The 15,258-nt window shown below is 40.7% G+C and overlaps 1 protein-coding gene across 6 annotated transcripts in view; it reads left to right on the forward strand.

Annotated features, from left to right (window-relative positions):
* Positions 1 to 15,258, forward strand: part of thrb (thyroid hormone receptor beta) — a 126,821-nt gene that overhangs the window by 81,447 nt on the left and 30,116 nt on the right. For 4 of the 6 annotated variants that reach the window (XM_085149702.1, XM_085149705.1, XM_085149707.1 and 1 more), the window contains one exon: positions 14,205 to 14,274. In XM_085149702.1, the coding sequence (XP_085005828.1) occupies positions 14,268 to 14,274 (7 nt within the window). In that variant the 5' untranslated portion in view covers positions 14,205 to 14,267. The remainder of the gene's footprint in view (positions 1 to 14,204; positions 14,275 to 15,258) is intronic. The other 2 variants (XM_085149704.1, XM_085149706.1) reach the window with 1 other exon arrangement.

A 15,258-nucleotide genomic window follows, 5' to 3' on the forward strand; every position in this document is an offset into this window, starting at 1 on the left:
TGTGGACCTACTCAACTCACGGTGCAGTATAGCAAAACACCGTGGTCAGCCGTGTGTGCAGAGAACTTAATGTAATATGATAAGTGCACTGGAGACTTGATCATTCAGCTGATTCTTCTGTCAGCTTGAATTCTTTAATGAAAGCACCATCTGCTCTGCCGTGTGTGATGCAGGTTGCCATGATGATGAGCGTGTATCACGTTGCATTGTGTGTTGCAGCTTTGTAAATCAAGTATTAGAGCTCCGGGCGCAGTGGCTGCCCGATGAAGATGGACTCTTATCTAAATGCCAGTTCAAATAAGATGCATGTTGGTCAATATGACGATTATTGTTGACTGTTCCTCATCGGTGCTGATTCATGATGCATGATGGAGGTAAACTGAAGACTGGGCAGGGCTGACATTTGGCTTTAGAGCAGTTATCATTTTTATTATCATGTATTTGTCTGTTTTGTGCATTAGTTTAATTGTCAAGCGACACAAATTCAGTGCAGAGATTGTTGAACTATGGTTGAACTGTGGTTGAACTATGGTTGAACTGTGAAAGCTACGCGTTTGTTTTACTATCAAAATGAGTAAAAACTGACAATCCTGCCTCAGGAGCAGTTAGCAGCAAACTATATTTAAACCTCAGGCTAAGCTCTCATATACAACAAGTATAACTGGTCATTTATGCTCCCATTATTATTTTATGCAGGAATACTGTTTTATCACCCCTATACTTTATCTGTGACAGATACTCTAACATTTAAAAATTCTGTTAACATTTTTTCACTGATTACGTTCATAATGTTTGTGGACAGATTGTCTTGGGGCAGCCTGAGGCTGAAGGTGTTGTGTTTCGTGGCCATATGATCTCATGTCTGATGTATGCAGATGAAGCGGCCAGAATGAGAATTAGCACGTTTGAGATCATCGTCCTCAGACAGAAAAATTCCCCGTGCCATCTCCGTGTTGGTTAGAGGTGGGAATCACCATACTTGTAGAATATATTTATACTGGAAGTGCTGGGTATACAAGTCTGGCCTAAGTCTTCGGTCAGAAAGACTGCAGCAGTCCAGGAGTTTAGTTCACCGTCTTTAATGAAGCTTCACAGAAGAACTGGTTACAGCAGGGCTTGCCAGGATAAATCCAACTGTGATACAGCCAGATATGCACTTATAACTGTGGCAGATGCAGTATAGGTGACTATAAGCATGGTTGTCTGGAAACAGAAACAGGTAATACTATAATTAGTAGGGTCAAAGATAACTAAGCAACAATCAGAACACATCATCTACTCAGACACAGCAATATTTTACTATGTCCACAAGGGGTCGCCGTAAGACCAGAAGTTGGCTAAATAGCGCATATCTTCCCAGTTGCTAGTACTAAGGTAAGAATGTGGCAAGCTAACAACAGCTAAACTAAACAATAAACAACCGAAAAATCCTTTAACCGCGGGATATAGTCATTGGAGGAGATTCTGGCCACTGGTATTAACTTAGTGCTAATTAATTAAATAATTAAATAAACCTACTAACATGATAGCAGTGTACTGAGGCATAACTTTAGCTTGAACATACACAAACAACTATAACTATTATCATACCAGTTAACCTGTCAAAGGTAATAACACTTACAGTCTCATTAACGCACACGGAATCACACAAACTGCGATACAACTGCCATGCTCTTGCGCTTGATTCTTGCCTCTAGACATCCTGAGGCTGAGTCAGCAGGGAATTTGCACAACCATACATCCCACGATACGATATTATCACAATACTTAAAGCACGATACGATATTATTGCAATTTTTTAAATATTTCGCGATATTCAGATTCTGTACATAAAGGTAAACTTTATCAATCATCATTTTCTCTAATATCAAAGTCTCACACTCAGTCTTTCTCTCATTTCAGTTTGATTGTTGACAAACTGAACGGTTTGTATTACAGTCTAGTCCAACTTAACTGAATCAACCATCTGGTACAATTATAGCTATTCTGAACTATGCAGTTTATGAAAACTATGCAGCCCCTTCAGCAACTGAAGAATTTGAAAGTAAATTAAAACAAAATATAATTTTACATTAAATAAAAAAGTTTTAAACTTAATTAAAATAAAACATGTCTTAAATTAAAATAAGTAAACTGTCATGTTTATTGCTGCCAAAAACAAGTTAAACACATTTGGACAGTGTATATATATATATACATTTATTACTTAGGTGGTTATTAAAGGGTTTATATAATGGCTGATCAGACCATTGTGACACATGAGGGGTAACAAACAAACACAATCATAAATCACAAACGATGCAGTACAATCTAGTTTGTTAATAAACTAAACACCAAAGAAGAAAATCAAAAACCCCATTAAACCCTAAACTCAAACATTTAATTAAATACAAATACTTTGTTTTTAAAGTAAAGAAAACACACATTCTCCCCTTCAGCAGGAAGTGGTGGTGTGGTCCAATTATCCCTCTTTGCATTTAATGGTTTCAAACCCTGGCTACCATCTTTTGTCCAGCAACTCCCAGGGATGATGGCAGGTAAGACATAAAAAGACAAAGGTTAGTCAGAAATCAAAGAAATGAAGTATGAATACATAAGTAAACTAAATGTGCGCGCTTACAAATAGGACAAATGTATCCAAACCAATCAATAAAGTTATTGGTAACTAAAATGTATTACTATGTTCAAATGAAGAATGAAAATACAAAAGTTACCAACTTTAGAGTGTGGCCACGGGTTTGGCCATCACAGTAACAAAATATCGATTTCTGCTGTCCCTGTATCGATACATTATTAGCAAACAAAATATCACCATGCTACACAGTATCGATTTTTCCCCCCACCCCTAGTGTTGGTGTCCGAGGCAGAAGAGTTCAAGTATCTGGAGGACGCTCACAAGTGTGAAAAGGATAAATGGGAAATGACGGCGAGATTGGACACTGTAATGGTCTGGTGTGGTGAAGAGAGAGCTGTGTGTGAGGCTGTTACTTGTTCTCACATAAGGCCACAAGTAACAAGTGAGGCCACATGGGCTGTGACAACAAACAACAACGAGCTCTTCATTGTTTTTTAAATCCTTTATTTCCATGCTTATTTCAAATATTTGATGCATGAACCCTTAAAATGAGAAAAGTTAAAATGAGAAAAGTTAAAATGAGAAAAGTTAAAATGAGATGCCCTATAACAGAATAATTAGAAGGTAATTAAAAAACAGAAGTTGCTATAAAATCAAAGAAGGGCCAATTCATGGAAAAAAGAGAGAAATTCTTGTTGCTTGTGTTGTTGCTCGAAAATGTCAAAACGTGAGCTATTTCCGTGGATGCACCACCCACAGACATTTTATTTGGGTGTTGGTGGGTCTTTGAAGAGGCTCCACCTGGAGTCTCCATAGTTCTCCTGGGAGACTTTAACACTTCAACAGACCTGGAGATGCATGATGGAAGGAAGAGTCTGCTTGATCCAAATCAATGTGGAGTTTTGACTTCTGTGCTACGCATGGGTTGGCCATAACAAACACCATGCTCAAGCACAAGATGTGCACATAGTCTACATGGCAATGATCGACTTTGCTGCTGTATCATCTGATAAGAGCAGGCCTGTTATTTGATCACTGCCTAGTGGGTTAAATCAAAGGCAGGGCGGCTGCTACAGGAAGCTGAAGCTGAAGAAAGCAGCGACAGTATTAAAGGGCCAAAAGGACGTCAGCTTTGGTAGAGGAGGTCACAGAAGAAGACTTTTGGGAGCCCTGTTCTGGCAAGCTCTCCGTGGACTCAGGAAGGGAAACCAGGGCTTGGCTCAGGCTGTGCTCAGCCAGAAGGAAGAACTGGTGACCCAGATTTGGGATATTGTAGAGCAGTGGAAAAAGCACTTTGATGATCCGAGGCAAAACTGCCAGTATAGAGAAAGCAGAGCCTGAAAACTCAAGGGAAGCCACATCTATTACACTGAGAGAGGTCGCTGCGTTAGTTAAGAAGCTCCCTGGTAGCAGCGCTGGTCGAGATTCTCTTTGAGAGTCTGTAACTTTGCTCACTTCCAAAACAATTAACAGACTCGAATTTTTAATGGTCACTGTAATGGAGAGAGTCAAAATATCAATCTAAAGTGCAGACAATAAAATTTAGTGATGTCCTATAACCCAACAACTACAATCAATCAATTACAAATACTCCGTGTTCATAAATCACACCTGTCCACAGACTTCTTCCATTCCAACCTCCCCACCTCCATGGTCAGACCAGAAAGTCAATGAAAAACATTGTAGACCACAAGAAGCAAGAAGCTTGGTGAAAAAGTGACAACTGTGACAACAGAGATGGAAGAAAAAAAGACTTTAAATTGCTTTTGGTTTGACTCCATACAAAATCTTGCCTCATGTCAGGGATCAGCCTGAAACCACTTGGGTTGAGCCTGATCAGTGATCTCAATGATGGCAGTTGGGACTACAACCAAAAACTGATAACACACTACGCCTTAATGAATTGAGATCTTGCAGCATCCACCATGTGCCTAAGAAAGCTCAGGTATAGGCCCAACTTAAACTTTCCAGTGAATATTCAAATGACTCAGAGAAGCCGAGCCAGTCTCCAGACCTCAGGTCTGTAGGTGCAGAGAGCTGAAGCTTCAAGTGTCCAAGCGACAGCCAAGAAACCTGAAAGATTTCATTCCTATAAAGAGGAGTGGGCCAGAGACCAACTACAAGAAACGTCTCACCACTGTGCTTGTCAACACGGTTTCTCCAAAAGTAGTAATGATACTCAAATTATGACTTTGGTATCATTATTTTTTTGTGGATTTTTGGTTGATATACAGTTTGAACTTACGTTAAAAGTTAGAGATTGTTCATTTCTTGGTAAGTGAGCAAACTTTTAAGTTATAGGGTGAAGAGCTCAGACATCCAGAGGGATCTTAGAGTATAGCCGCTGCTCCTGTGTGTTAATAGGTGGGTTTGGTAAGGATGCTTCCTGAGTACTGGAGACTTTCCAGGTAAGTGGAAGATAACAGATGGATGGACAGTTGCAAGTAGAAATATGTGGAGGTGGTCATAAATTACTGCACTTGGACACTTGATGATTGATTGATTTTTGTGCTGGTAGCCAACTCAGACACAGAAAACTGATTGTGAAATTATTCTGAGAAGCCTAGACCTAACGCAGCAAAATTACCTAAACGATAGGAGGAGCTACTGACCAAAGCAAAACGAGACTCGGGCTACTGAACTTGCCAAAAGAATAATTAGCTGCACTACAGTACAAGGAAATGAATTAAGGTGTGACCAAACTACACTTTGATAGTGGCCGTGCTTATGAACATGACAGTAACGGCATGTTTACATTTCAGCACTTGTAAAAGTTGGCATGAATGTTAATGTAGGCAAACCTGGAAATGTATGATTGTGTGCTGCTCTGTTAGCTAAACACCACGACAACAGTTTTAAGTGTGTGCAGCAAACCTTTGATCCAGACTTTCATGCAGCTTCAGTTTCTGTCAGCTGGGTCTGGTTTGAAGGACGTATGTGGTGACGGTACATTAGATAGAAAACTTGTTTAACCCTTTTAAACCGGTCAGAGCAGCACGCTCTGTTTTGCGTAACTATCTTTAAATCCCGGTAGCTCTGCAACCACGTGAGCTAGCACAATAATTGTTTTTGCATATGAAACCGGAGGAGTTGTACTTACATCTTATGCCATCAGCTTGTCCTCGGTCACAGTTTCCTTCCACATATAACTTTGCAAAAACTGCATAAAAAGCACTTGCAGCAACAAAAACATAATATTCCAGAAACACGCTTTGCCGATCCGATCAGCTGTTCATATCACTTCCTACATTGGAATAGACGTCAGCGCGAACTTTTGCATGTCTGCCATGACCTGCCCGAAACCGGAAGTGACGTCATTTTCGCGGAAATGTAGGTTGTTTTTTTTTACCATCAGGGCCTCATGAGCCTATACTGGTGTTTTTAAAAGTTATCTTTGACTTTATGACTTTCTGTGTCATTTCTGGGATGCTTAGGACTCATATTGCACTGCTGGAAATAGTTTATTTTGATGCATATGCTGCTTTTTTGCAAATTTGCATTATAATATTTATTTTCGTTTTTCCTCCAGTATATAAAAATTGGTGTATTTCTTAAAACTAAGAAATACAACTTCATAGTTGTACAAAAATAAAACTATGAAGACACTCAAAATAAATTTCCTGTGATGGGAAACTATTTTGTGCAACTTTTTTGTATTTACAGTTTTGAGGGATAAGCCTCTTAAATTTCTCTAACTAGAAATATATGTTAAAAAAACAAAAACGATTTTAAATGTTTTTGTAGTTTATTGCACTTTTTTGCAATTTATGTAATTACTATGCACTTAATGCAGACATATTATTAAAATCTAGGCTATAACAGTTGTATTGATGTACAGCAACTTGAAATGCTCCCAAAAATGGCTCCACAGCATGTAAACATATAATATAAGCTCTGGTGGACTTGGTTCTATGGTAGGTCTTAAAGGGTTAAAAGTGGAGCATGGTGATGCACGATCATGCTTTTCATTTATTTTGTGTCTCTTGCGTATCCGTTACCCTCTGCATAAAGGTTTTACAAATGTAATTACACTGGAAGAAAATAAGTAAAACTAACTAATAACAGACAATGAAGATAATGAAGGGAAATTAAAATGCTCAGCAGTTAAAATCTGCAATTCTCCAATTCAATGCTGAGAGAACAAGGTTACAAGTTCAGACATGGATCAGCTGAACTTTTATATAAAAGTATAAAGGAAATAAAAATGGACAATGAAATGTATACAGCCTCATTTAGTACTCGTCAGTAACTATCAGTTAATCTGGTCCTTGGATGATAGCAGCGAGGAAGTGTACAGCATGTGCCCTATTACAGGCCTATTTCCTGTTTCCTGCCTTACCTCAAGACTCTGAACACATACACGTAAGTCACATCTCGTTCTTTATAGCCACTCTGTTTTCCCTCTGTTGTTGCCTCAGATGTGTCTGTGGCCTGGCTGTAAGTGACAGGTGGTCGAGCAGGACTAACTGAAGGTTGGTGGTTCAATCCCAGTCTGCTCCAGTCTGCATGCCAAATATGACCATGTTGCTCTCCGATGCATCCATCGGAGTGTGAATGTTAGACAGGAAGCAGCATAGAAAAAAACGTGAATGGGTGAATGTGCAAGTTGTGTAAAACGCTTTGATAGAGTAAGAACCAGCATTTCAGAGTAATGGTACCTGATGTAGTGTTGGTGTGTCTATCTGGACATTTTGGAGAAGAAATTATTTTTAACACCAACAGTAAAATATCCAATAATAAGATAAGGTTGAATAAGACGAACACCATCAGTAGTCACACAGTGTCCACTTCCATGTTACACCCAAACTGAAAGTAATTCATGGAAATCTATCGAATCCCTAATTCAGACTTCAGATTGTGGAAAAGCAGCAGTACTCACCCTCACCAAAGGTTCTCCATGAACAAGGACTGATGCTGAAACCATACCACAGCACAGGAGTTAAGATTTTATCATTATGTTTTTAAGGCTCTAATCAATTCGTAAGGGTCTGATTGTTATAGCTGATAAATATACACAAAGGCTTATTTAGGATTGTAAACAAGACCCGTCGTCTTCAGAAAACGACTCTGTCGTCATCCACGGGAGGAAAAACACAGCCTCACAGCAGTGCAACCCTTGAATAAACCTAGCTTCCAAACAGAGTTCAGTGTGCTTGCAGTTGTGAGGTGTGACATCTGTAAAGGACAGCATGCACTGACTACGGTTTCACTTTGTGACCGGAGATCACATGATTGTGATTTGACTCCAGCTGTGGCTCAAATCTGACTCCAACAGACAGAAGCTGCTTTCATCTGAAACTCGATGACTTTGGTGCCCATTTGAGTTTCATTCATCTTTGTGTTCGACTGCATTGGCCTAACTGTGGGTGATTCTGTCTTGGTCTGGATTTTCCCAAACCTGGTCTCCATCAGCCCAGTCAAGCTGAAGCACAACACATGTGATCTTTAAATCCACCATACGTATTGTATAGTGGTGTAACGATACACAAAATTCACGGTTTGATATTTTTTCGATACAAAAAAATGTTCATGCTTTTTTAATTTGTCATTAATTAAAATTATAAATATATATTTTAACACAAAAGTACAGTTTTTAAATTTAATGTTGCTGAAACAACAAAGTAATAAAAAATAAATCTATCTGATGGAGGAATCCCTCATCTTTGGAAAAGAGAGTTTATTACAGAGAAATGTCTCTTTCCAAAATAAAAGCTCTACTATACGCTTCTTCTGGGCTATATTCTCAGCAGCATATTAAACATATCAGGTCCCCATAAGGAGAATCATGTGCTAACGGCTGTCTAAATGACTCGGGTAAAGTTTGTAGCATGCGTGCTTGTTGTTTTTGTCTGCTTCCACTTGTCTTTGCACTAGGATGATGTCGGAGTAAATGTGCAGTCATATTCGTTGTGTTCCCACTAGTGCTGTCAGCGTTAATCTGAAATGACGTTAACGCCACAACACGGCAAATCTCCGTTAACGAGCTACCGCGGATCGCCCTGTGCGTGGGGCTGGACGGTCAACACGTTAACGAGCTAACTGCGCTAACACGCTAACTGCGCTAACGCACTAGTTCCCACCCATGTAATTGAGCATTGTGGCACATCCAACATACTGTTTTACTTTAGTCCATGACGCGCTTACCTTCAGGGTCATACGTCACATGAAAACCAAAATAGTTCCAAACGCCAGATCTGAATGAGGGTGGGGGAGGTTCAATTTGCCATGTTGCAAGGAGCTTAGCTTCTGTCTTGCTAGCTTGCCCTGCGCTCAGTGAATCTGCGTTCGACTACTCCGCCTAGGCTGCACTGTCGAGCGCAGATCCACTGAGCGCTCAACACAAACAGCATCGTCAGAAGGAAAGTTGATAAAATAAATTAAAAATGTTGTATTGTTCGATACATATGCGTACCGAACCGAAAGCACTGTATCGAACGGTTCGATATCGATACGAGTATCGTTGCAGTATTGAAGCCATTAGCATGTCATGTCCCTACCCGAGCGTTTTTACTTTTCTGACTTCAGTTATCTGATGAAAGTACAGCTATGAGAGAATTTCACATTTATTTATGGTGCTTGTGTAGCACTCTGTACACAACCTGGTGCACAACCTGACACTCAGAGAAACAAAAGGTTTAAATTGATGATCGTCACAACTTGGTGCATTTTCATCAAGCAAAAGACAAAAGGTTGATTCTTTCAGGACCTCAGTGGGGCGTTTAGTTGTTCCAGGAAACTCAAGAGTAAGAATCAATACATGCACATGTACTTCAAGCAGAGAAATATGAGAAATACCATCGCTCCATCCAGTGCTTCTGTCTTTTCAAAAGCAGGTAGAAAAAGTGTCTAGTAGGCTGTTCTGCTCTCAGCTATTGCAGCTGATGCTGCCTGCAGTGGAGGTCGGGACAGTAATGTGCAGACATTGTAATTATAGAAAGTCATAAAGAGCACTGAGCTCTATCAACTCTGTATCCTTTTCACCATCCTGTCTGATGGCATCAGGTTGTCTCAAATACTTCCTCTGAAGAGTGCAGTACATGTGACTGTCGAATGAACATTGTGCATTTCCTCATGCAGCATCATCTTTTTAAAAAACCAAACATATCTGACCCGTTTGGATGCTCCTGGAACGTCACTGTATAACATTTGTCCATTACTCCCAAACTGCATTTACATAAAAGGAATCAATCACTTACTTACACAGCAACACCACACCATAACCCTCCACCATTAAGGAATCTGCTCATGTGACACAATCACATCTTTAGCCTAGTCCAGGGCTGGACTGGGAATCTGGCATACTGGGCATTTGACAAACCTTTGGGCTGATGGGTTAGATAAGATAAGATAAGATAAGATAAGATAAGATAAGATAAGATACGACTTTATTAGTCCCACGAGTGGGAAATTTCATGTTAAGTTTAAGTTTAGTTTAAGTTTAGTTTAAACAGCTGCTGCGCTCTGGATGTACAAGCACTGACAGCAGCCCATTAGTTCATCAATGCCACTGGATTGCTCAATCGAATGTCTTAACCCAGCCTCCCTCTCATAGCCTCATTGTGCCCTCATGCTAAAAGGGCACAAACACAGACGACTTCAGTCATTTTAACAGAAGTCACATTAGCTCGCGCTCAACAGGTTAGCGTTAGCATCTGTCTAAAAAGATCAAGGTTTCCTTCAATATGGGCGTAAAGCAGTCAGGTCCAGTACAGTTTGTCAGAGGCAGAGCAGACGTGCCGCTGAGCCAGGCAGCAGCTGCAGGTGCCAAACTGACATCAACAATTAGCTTTCATGCTAAATTCTCCTACTTAAAGAATTTCATGTCTCTTGTATTTATACTTAGTATCAGATGAATCAAAGCCAGAGTTGAAACACTTCTGTGACTGAAAATTGTTCCAGTGTAACAACTTAAAAATGTTACAAAATATCAGGTACAGTGGTCCCTCGCTGTAACGCGCTTCACCTTTCACGGCTTCGCTGTTTCGCAGATTTTTTTTGTGCAGTTTTCTATGTTTGTTTCTTTTCTTTTTTGTTTTAAAGCGCACTGTGTTCTGCGTCCTGATTGGCTGTAGACCATTGTCGATCAATCTCATGTCGTATCTCCTGTACAGTACAAGAAAGAAACGTTTGAAAATGTTCCTGCCTGTCTGAGAAAAGTGTATACAGTGTGCAGTGAGGGCTTCTACAGCCTTAAAGCATCTATAATAATTGTAAAAAGATAAAGTTGGCTACTTTGCAGATTTCACCTATCGCGGGTTATTTTCGGAACATAAATCCTGCGATAAACGAGGGACCGCTGTAAATGTAAAAAAGGGAAATTTCAGTGGAAAACATTTCCAGGGTGACAGAATTCACACCAGTAACTCCAACACGGTGTCCGTACATTTTATGTGTTAAATATAATTCAATTCTATTTTATTTTATTTATATAGCGCCAAATCACAGCAAAAGTCACCTCAAGGCGCTTCATATCGTACAGTAGATCGCACAATAAAAGATACAGAGAAAAACCCAACAATCATATGACCCCCTATGAGCAGCACTTTGGCGACAGTGGGAAGGAAAAACTCCCTTTTAACAGGAAGAAACCTCCAGCAGAACCAGGCTCAGGGAGGGGCGGGGCCATCTGCTGTGATTGGTTGGGGTGAGAGAAGGAAGACAGGATAAAGACATGCTGTGGAAGAGAGACAGAGGTTAATAACAGATATGATTCAATGCAGAGAGGTCTGTTAACACATAGTATAAATATAGAGTAAGACTCTAGCAGGGGTTTGTTAAGCATCACTATCAACAGCATAAAATTCATCATCCAACAAACAGACTCATTCTAAAGTCTCAGATCTGCACTTATATTAACTCAAGTTGTTCTGGTGCCTGAATTGAAGTTGTCACAGTGATGTCACCTTATTAGTCCGATGATCCAATCAGAAACAAGACCATGGTAGAAAGCGCTGTTATCCATCATGGATCATGCTCCGCACCGCTCACCACGACATTTACTAAGAGACTCATTAAGCTCTGCTGATAGAGACTTTCGCACCTCATACCACCATGTTTCCTTGAACTGGCTGCTTATTCCACTTTGAGTTTATTGTTTCTGTGGTTAAAAAGGTTGTTTATGGAGGAAATGTGCTTAATAGTCATTTTCTTGGCTGGTTTGAAGCTTTTTGTTTTCCTCCATCTTTCTTTTTAAAAAAAGAGTTTTAGCCAGAGACCTGTGGTAGGATGGATGCAGTTGTGAGGCCTTCCCAGCTGTTGTGTCATATTAAATGTTTTTTAGGGTTAAAAAAATATCAAACTGAAGCAAAGTTTCCCATAATGCTGTAAGGCAGCGGTCTCCAACCTTTTTTGTGCCACGGACCGGTTTATGCCCGACAATATTTTCACGGACCGGCCTTTAAGGTGTCGCGGATAAATACAACAAAATAAAACTAAAAAAAAAAGAAGATTTATTCATAACACACGTGGAAAGACCCAGGAAAACAGAGTTAACGATAAAACGATAACAAAATAACGCTGAAAACCGATAAAAACCCTGAAAACTATACATTTCACACCTGAGCCTCAACTCTCGCGGCCCGGTACCGGTCCGAGGCCCGGGGGTTGGGGACCGCTGCTGTGAGGCATCTGATTTTTTTCCTGAGGTTTTTGGGAATGAGTTTTAGAAACACAGTATAGAGTTACAAACTGGAACGTGATTGGCTGTTTTAATACTCGGTCTACTGCTTAACACAACAGTTTCAGGTATATAATGAATTAAGTGCAGGTTGTACAGAGGGCCTGACCAAAAGATGTTACCACCACATGTAACCTCAGATTCCCACCCAGGGAACAAACACTCAGGATTCCTGTTTGCAGACCTTTGGTGATCCTTATCTTGAGATGGTCCTCAGGAAATCCCACACGCGTGTTCAGTGTGTTAATCACGTCATAGTTGACCTGACCTCTGCCTGACTTCAGTTTTTATTCATTTCTTTTTAGTTGCAATGTGTTGAAGCCTGCATCCTGACCTGTTCATGATGATATTTGCATCCTCCAATCGTTTCATTAATAAACCTTCAAGATGTTTCATGCTGACACTGTGCGAGTGTCAGGTGTGGATGTTTTAAAGCGCAGTGACAGTACGTGAGGTTTGATCGGCGTGCAGCGAGAGGATGCACGCTCGTGTGAGCAGAGAGCGCCCTTCAATCAGGTGGAGTCCTCTTGTTGTGGCTTCAGCTGCAGGAAAGTGTGATGCGTATGTGGCGTCCTGAGGACAGCTGCTCAAGGACGTTCAGCTTCCTGCTTTCTCGTCTTACTGTAGCCAGTTACAGTTTCAGCTGCACCCTGGGTCAGGCACAGTAGCAGCCAGATAGCGTGCTGCACTGTGGATGTGCTGCTGTGGCTTTGATTCATTTCTTTATTATTCATTTTTATTAAACCGTTGCACTGACAGTTGTTTATCAGATGTGTCGCCCAGTGAAAGGAAAAGAGACATTATCTGAATTTTAAAAGCCAAACAGTGAAGTTAACATTCTGTGTGCGTCGTCCTTGTTGGTCTCGTTGGCTGTTAAGCCTGTGAGTCATTCTAGCATTAAAAGCTCAAAGGATGAGTCATCCTGTCAGTGTAAAACATTTAATCCCTCAGATATTTTAATATAACAGTTTCTTTACATGATAACGATGTAACAGTTAGCTCCTCCCCCAGTTTTGTTAATTAACTGTGAGACCACACGAACAAAAACATACATTTTATAGTAGATGATGGAAAAACGAAACCTTGTCTCTCGTCTAAGTGTTTGTCTTTCTCTTCTGTGGTGTCGTGTGGAGTCTTGGGCCCCGGGCCTTATGTTGGACACCATGATTGTGACGATGTCACATGATCTTTGTTGGCACATGAAGTTGTTGCATGAGTGCAGTTGTTTTAAGTGCTTCATGCATTATAAACACCTATTTTACATAAAGGAGCAGGAAACAGTGCAAATAAGAACTACTGAGAGTAACCTTTAGATCAGCGGTCTCCAACCTTTTTTGAGCCACGGACCGGTTTATGCCCGACAATATTTTCACGGACCGGCCTTTAAGGTGTCGCGGATAAATACAACAAAATAAAACTAGTACTGGTACCGAAAAAAAGAAGATTTATTCATAACACACGTGAAAAGACCCAGGAAAACAGAGTCAACGATAAAAACGATAACAAAATAACGCTGAAAACCGATAAAAACCCTGAAAACTATACATTTCACACCTGAGCCTCAACTCTCGCGGCCCGGTACCAAACGACTCATGGACCGGTCCGAGGCCCGGGGGTTGGGGACCGCTGCTTTAGCTGACAAACAGTGAAACAAGGACGCTGCAGCAGAGTTGAACGCCTGGTGTGTACAGTGTGTTGTTTGTGTGTCGGGTGCACACTAACACACTAACAAAACCTCAGAGGGAAAGAAATGATACCTGAGCTGAGTGTCAGCATGTAACCACTAGATGTCATCCTGCAGCCTGTGCAGAGTTTCATTTGATCTAACGATGACAGAAACGTTGTGTGATCACTCCTCTACACTTTATGGTTTTAAAATGACGAGCTGTGATGTGTGTGAAGCTGCTGTGTTAGATAAAGAACGACTGAGCGTTTGTTTCTGTGTTTGGGCAGGTAGGAACCCAGAGGTCTGATGAGGCTCTGAGGATGACGTCTTTGCCTTGAAGCCCCACCAGTATGTCAGGTAAGGCTCACACTGCCAGCTTCACTCCAAACATGATGGAACCTAAAGAAAAGTCTGATTATTCTCTATGTTTTTAGTTGGTGTGAAAGTTGATGTGAAAACTAAAAAAACAGCAAATACTCTGTTTACTCGTTGATTCTGATCACGTCGGGGAAACAACGTTAAGTACAAGCCACAGGTTAGCACAGGTTAGCACAGGTTAGCATAGGTTAGCACAGGTTAGCACAGGTTAGCATAGGTTAGCATAGGTTAGCATAGGTTAGCACAGGTTAGCACAGGTTAGCATAGGTTAGCATAGGTTAGCACAGGTTAGCACAGGTTAGCACAGGTTAGCGCTGTTGTAGCGCGAGTAATCCAACGTCGAGTACTCTCATTACACTGCGTTAGACAAGAGAAGTAAAAGCATATTTGACTTTGTGTCACTTCTCACTGAGCCGGTTTGACATCAGGACCTCTGGTTCACAGTTTATTTGTCAGCTGCTCGGCAACGAGGTCAGAAATGAAGTGTGAGGTTTGCTGTGGCGGCGAACAGTTTCTACACATAATGTGACAGCAGTCAGTCATTCAGCCTGAGAAAGAGCTGAGATATTAACTCCTAACAGTTTTTTAAAAATCAGTTTTTACTGCAGTTCAGGATCAAATTAGTAGTTCAACTCCATTAAGCTAATCTCTGCTCTAACATGTACAGTGTGACAGAGTTGAGTCCGATCCAGGACCGACTGCATGATAGTGCTACGAGCTGTGGAAGCAGAGAGGAAGCAAAAGGGAGTCGAGACCTAATAATAAGTTTAAGTGTTTGAATTATGACCGTCCGTTTACAAGAAGTGGAAAGTACAACAAATGAATTTGCACCAACAGGAACTTGATTCGTATCATAGCTGCAGTTAAAACTGCTGCTGCGTTACCATGAAACGCTACTTTTCTAAAACCTATTTTTAAACATTTTCATATTATGATAGCAAAGAAACAGAAACAAGCGCATAA

Source organism: Neolamprologus multifasciatus, chromosome 22 (genome assembly GCF_963576455.1).
Source record: "Neolamprologus multifasciatus chromosome 22, fNeoMul1.2, whole genome shotgun sequence".
NCBI classification, from domain to species: Eukaryota; Metazoa; Chordata; class Actinopteri; order Cichliformes; family Cichlidae; genus Neolamprologus; species Neolamprologus multifasciatus.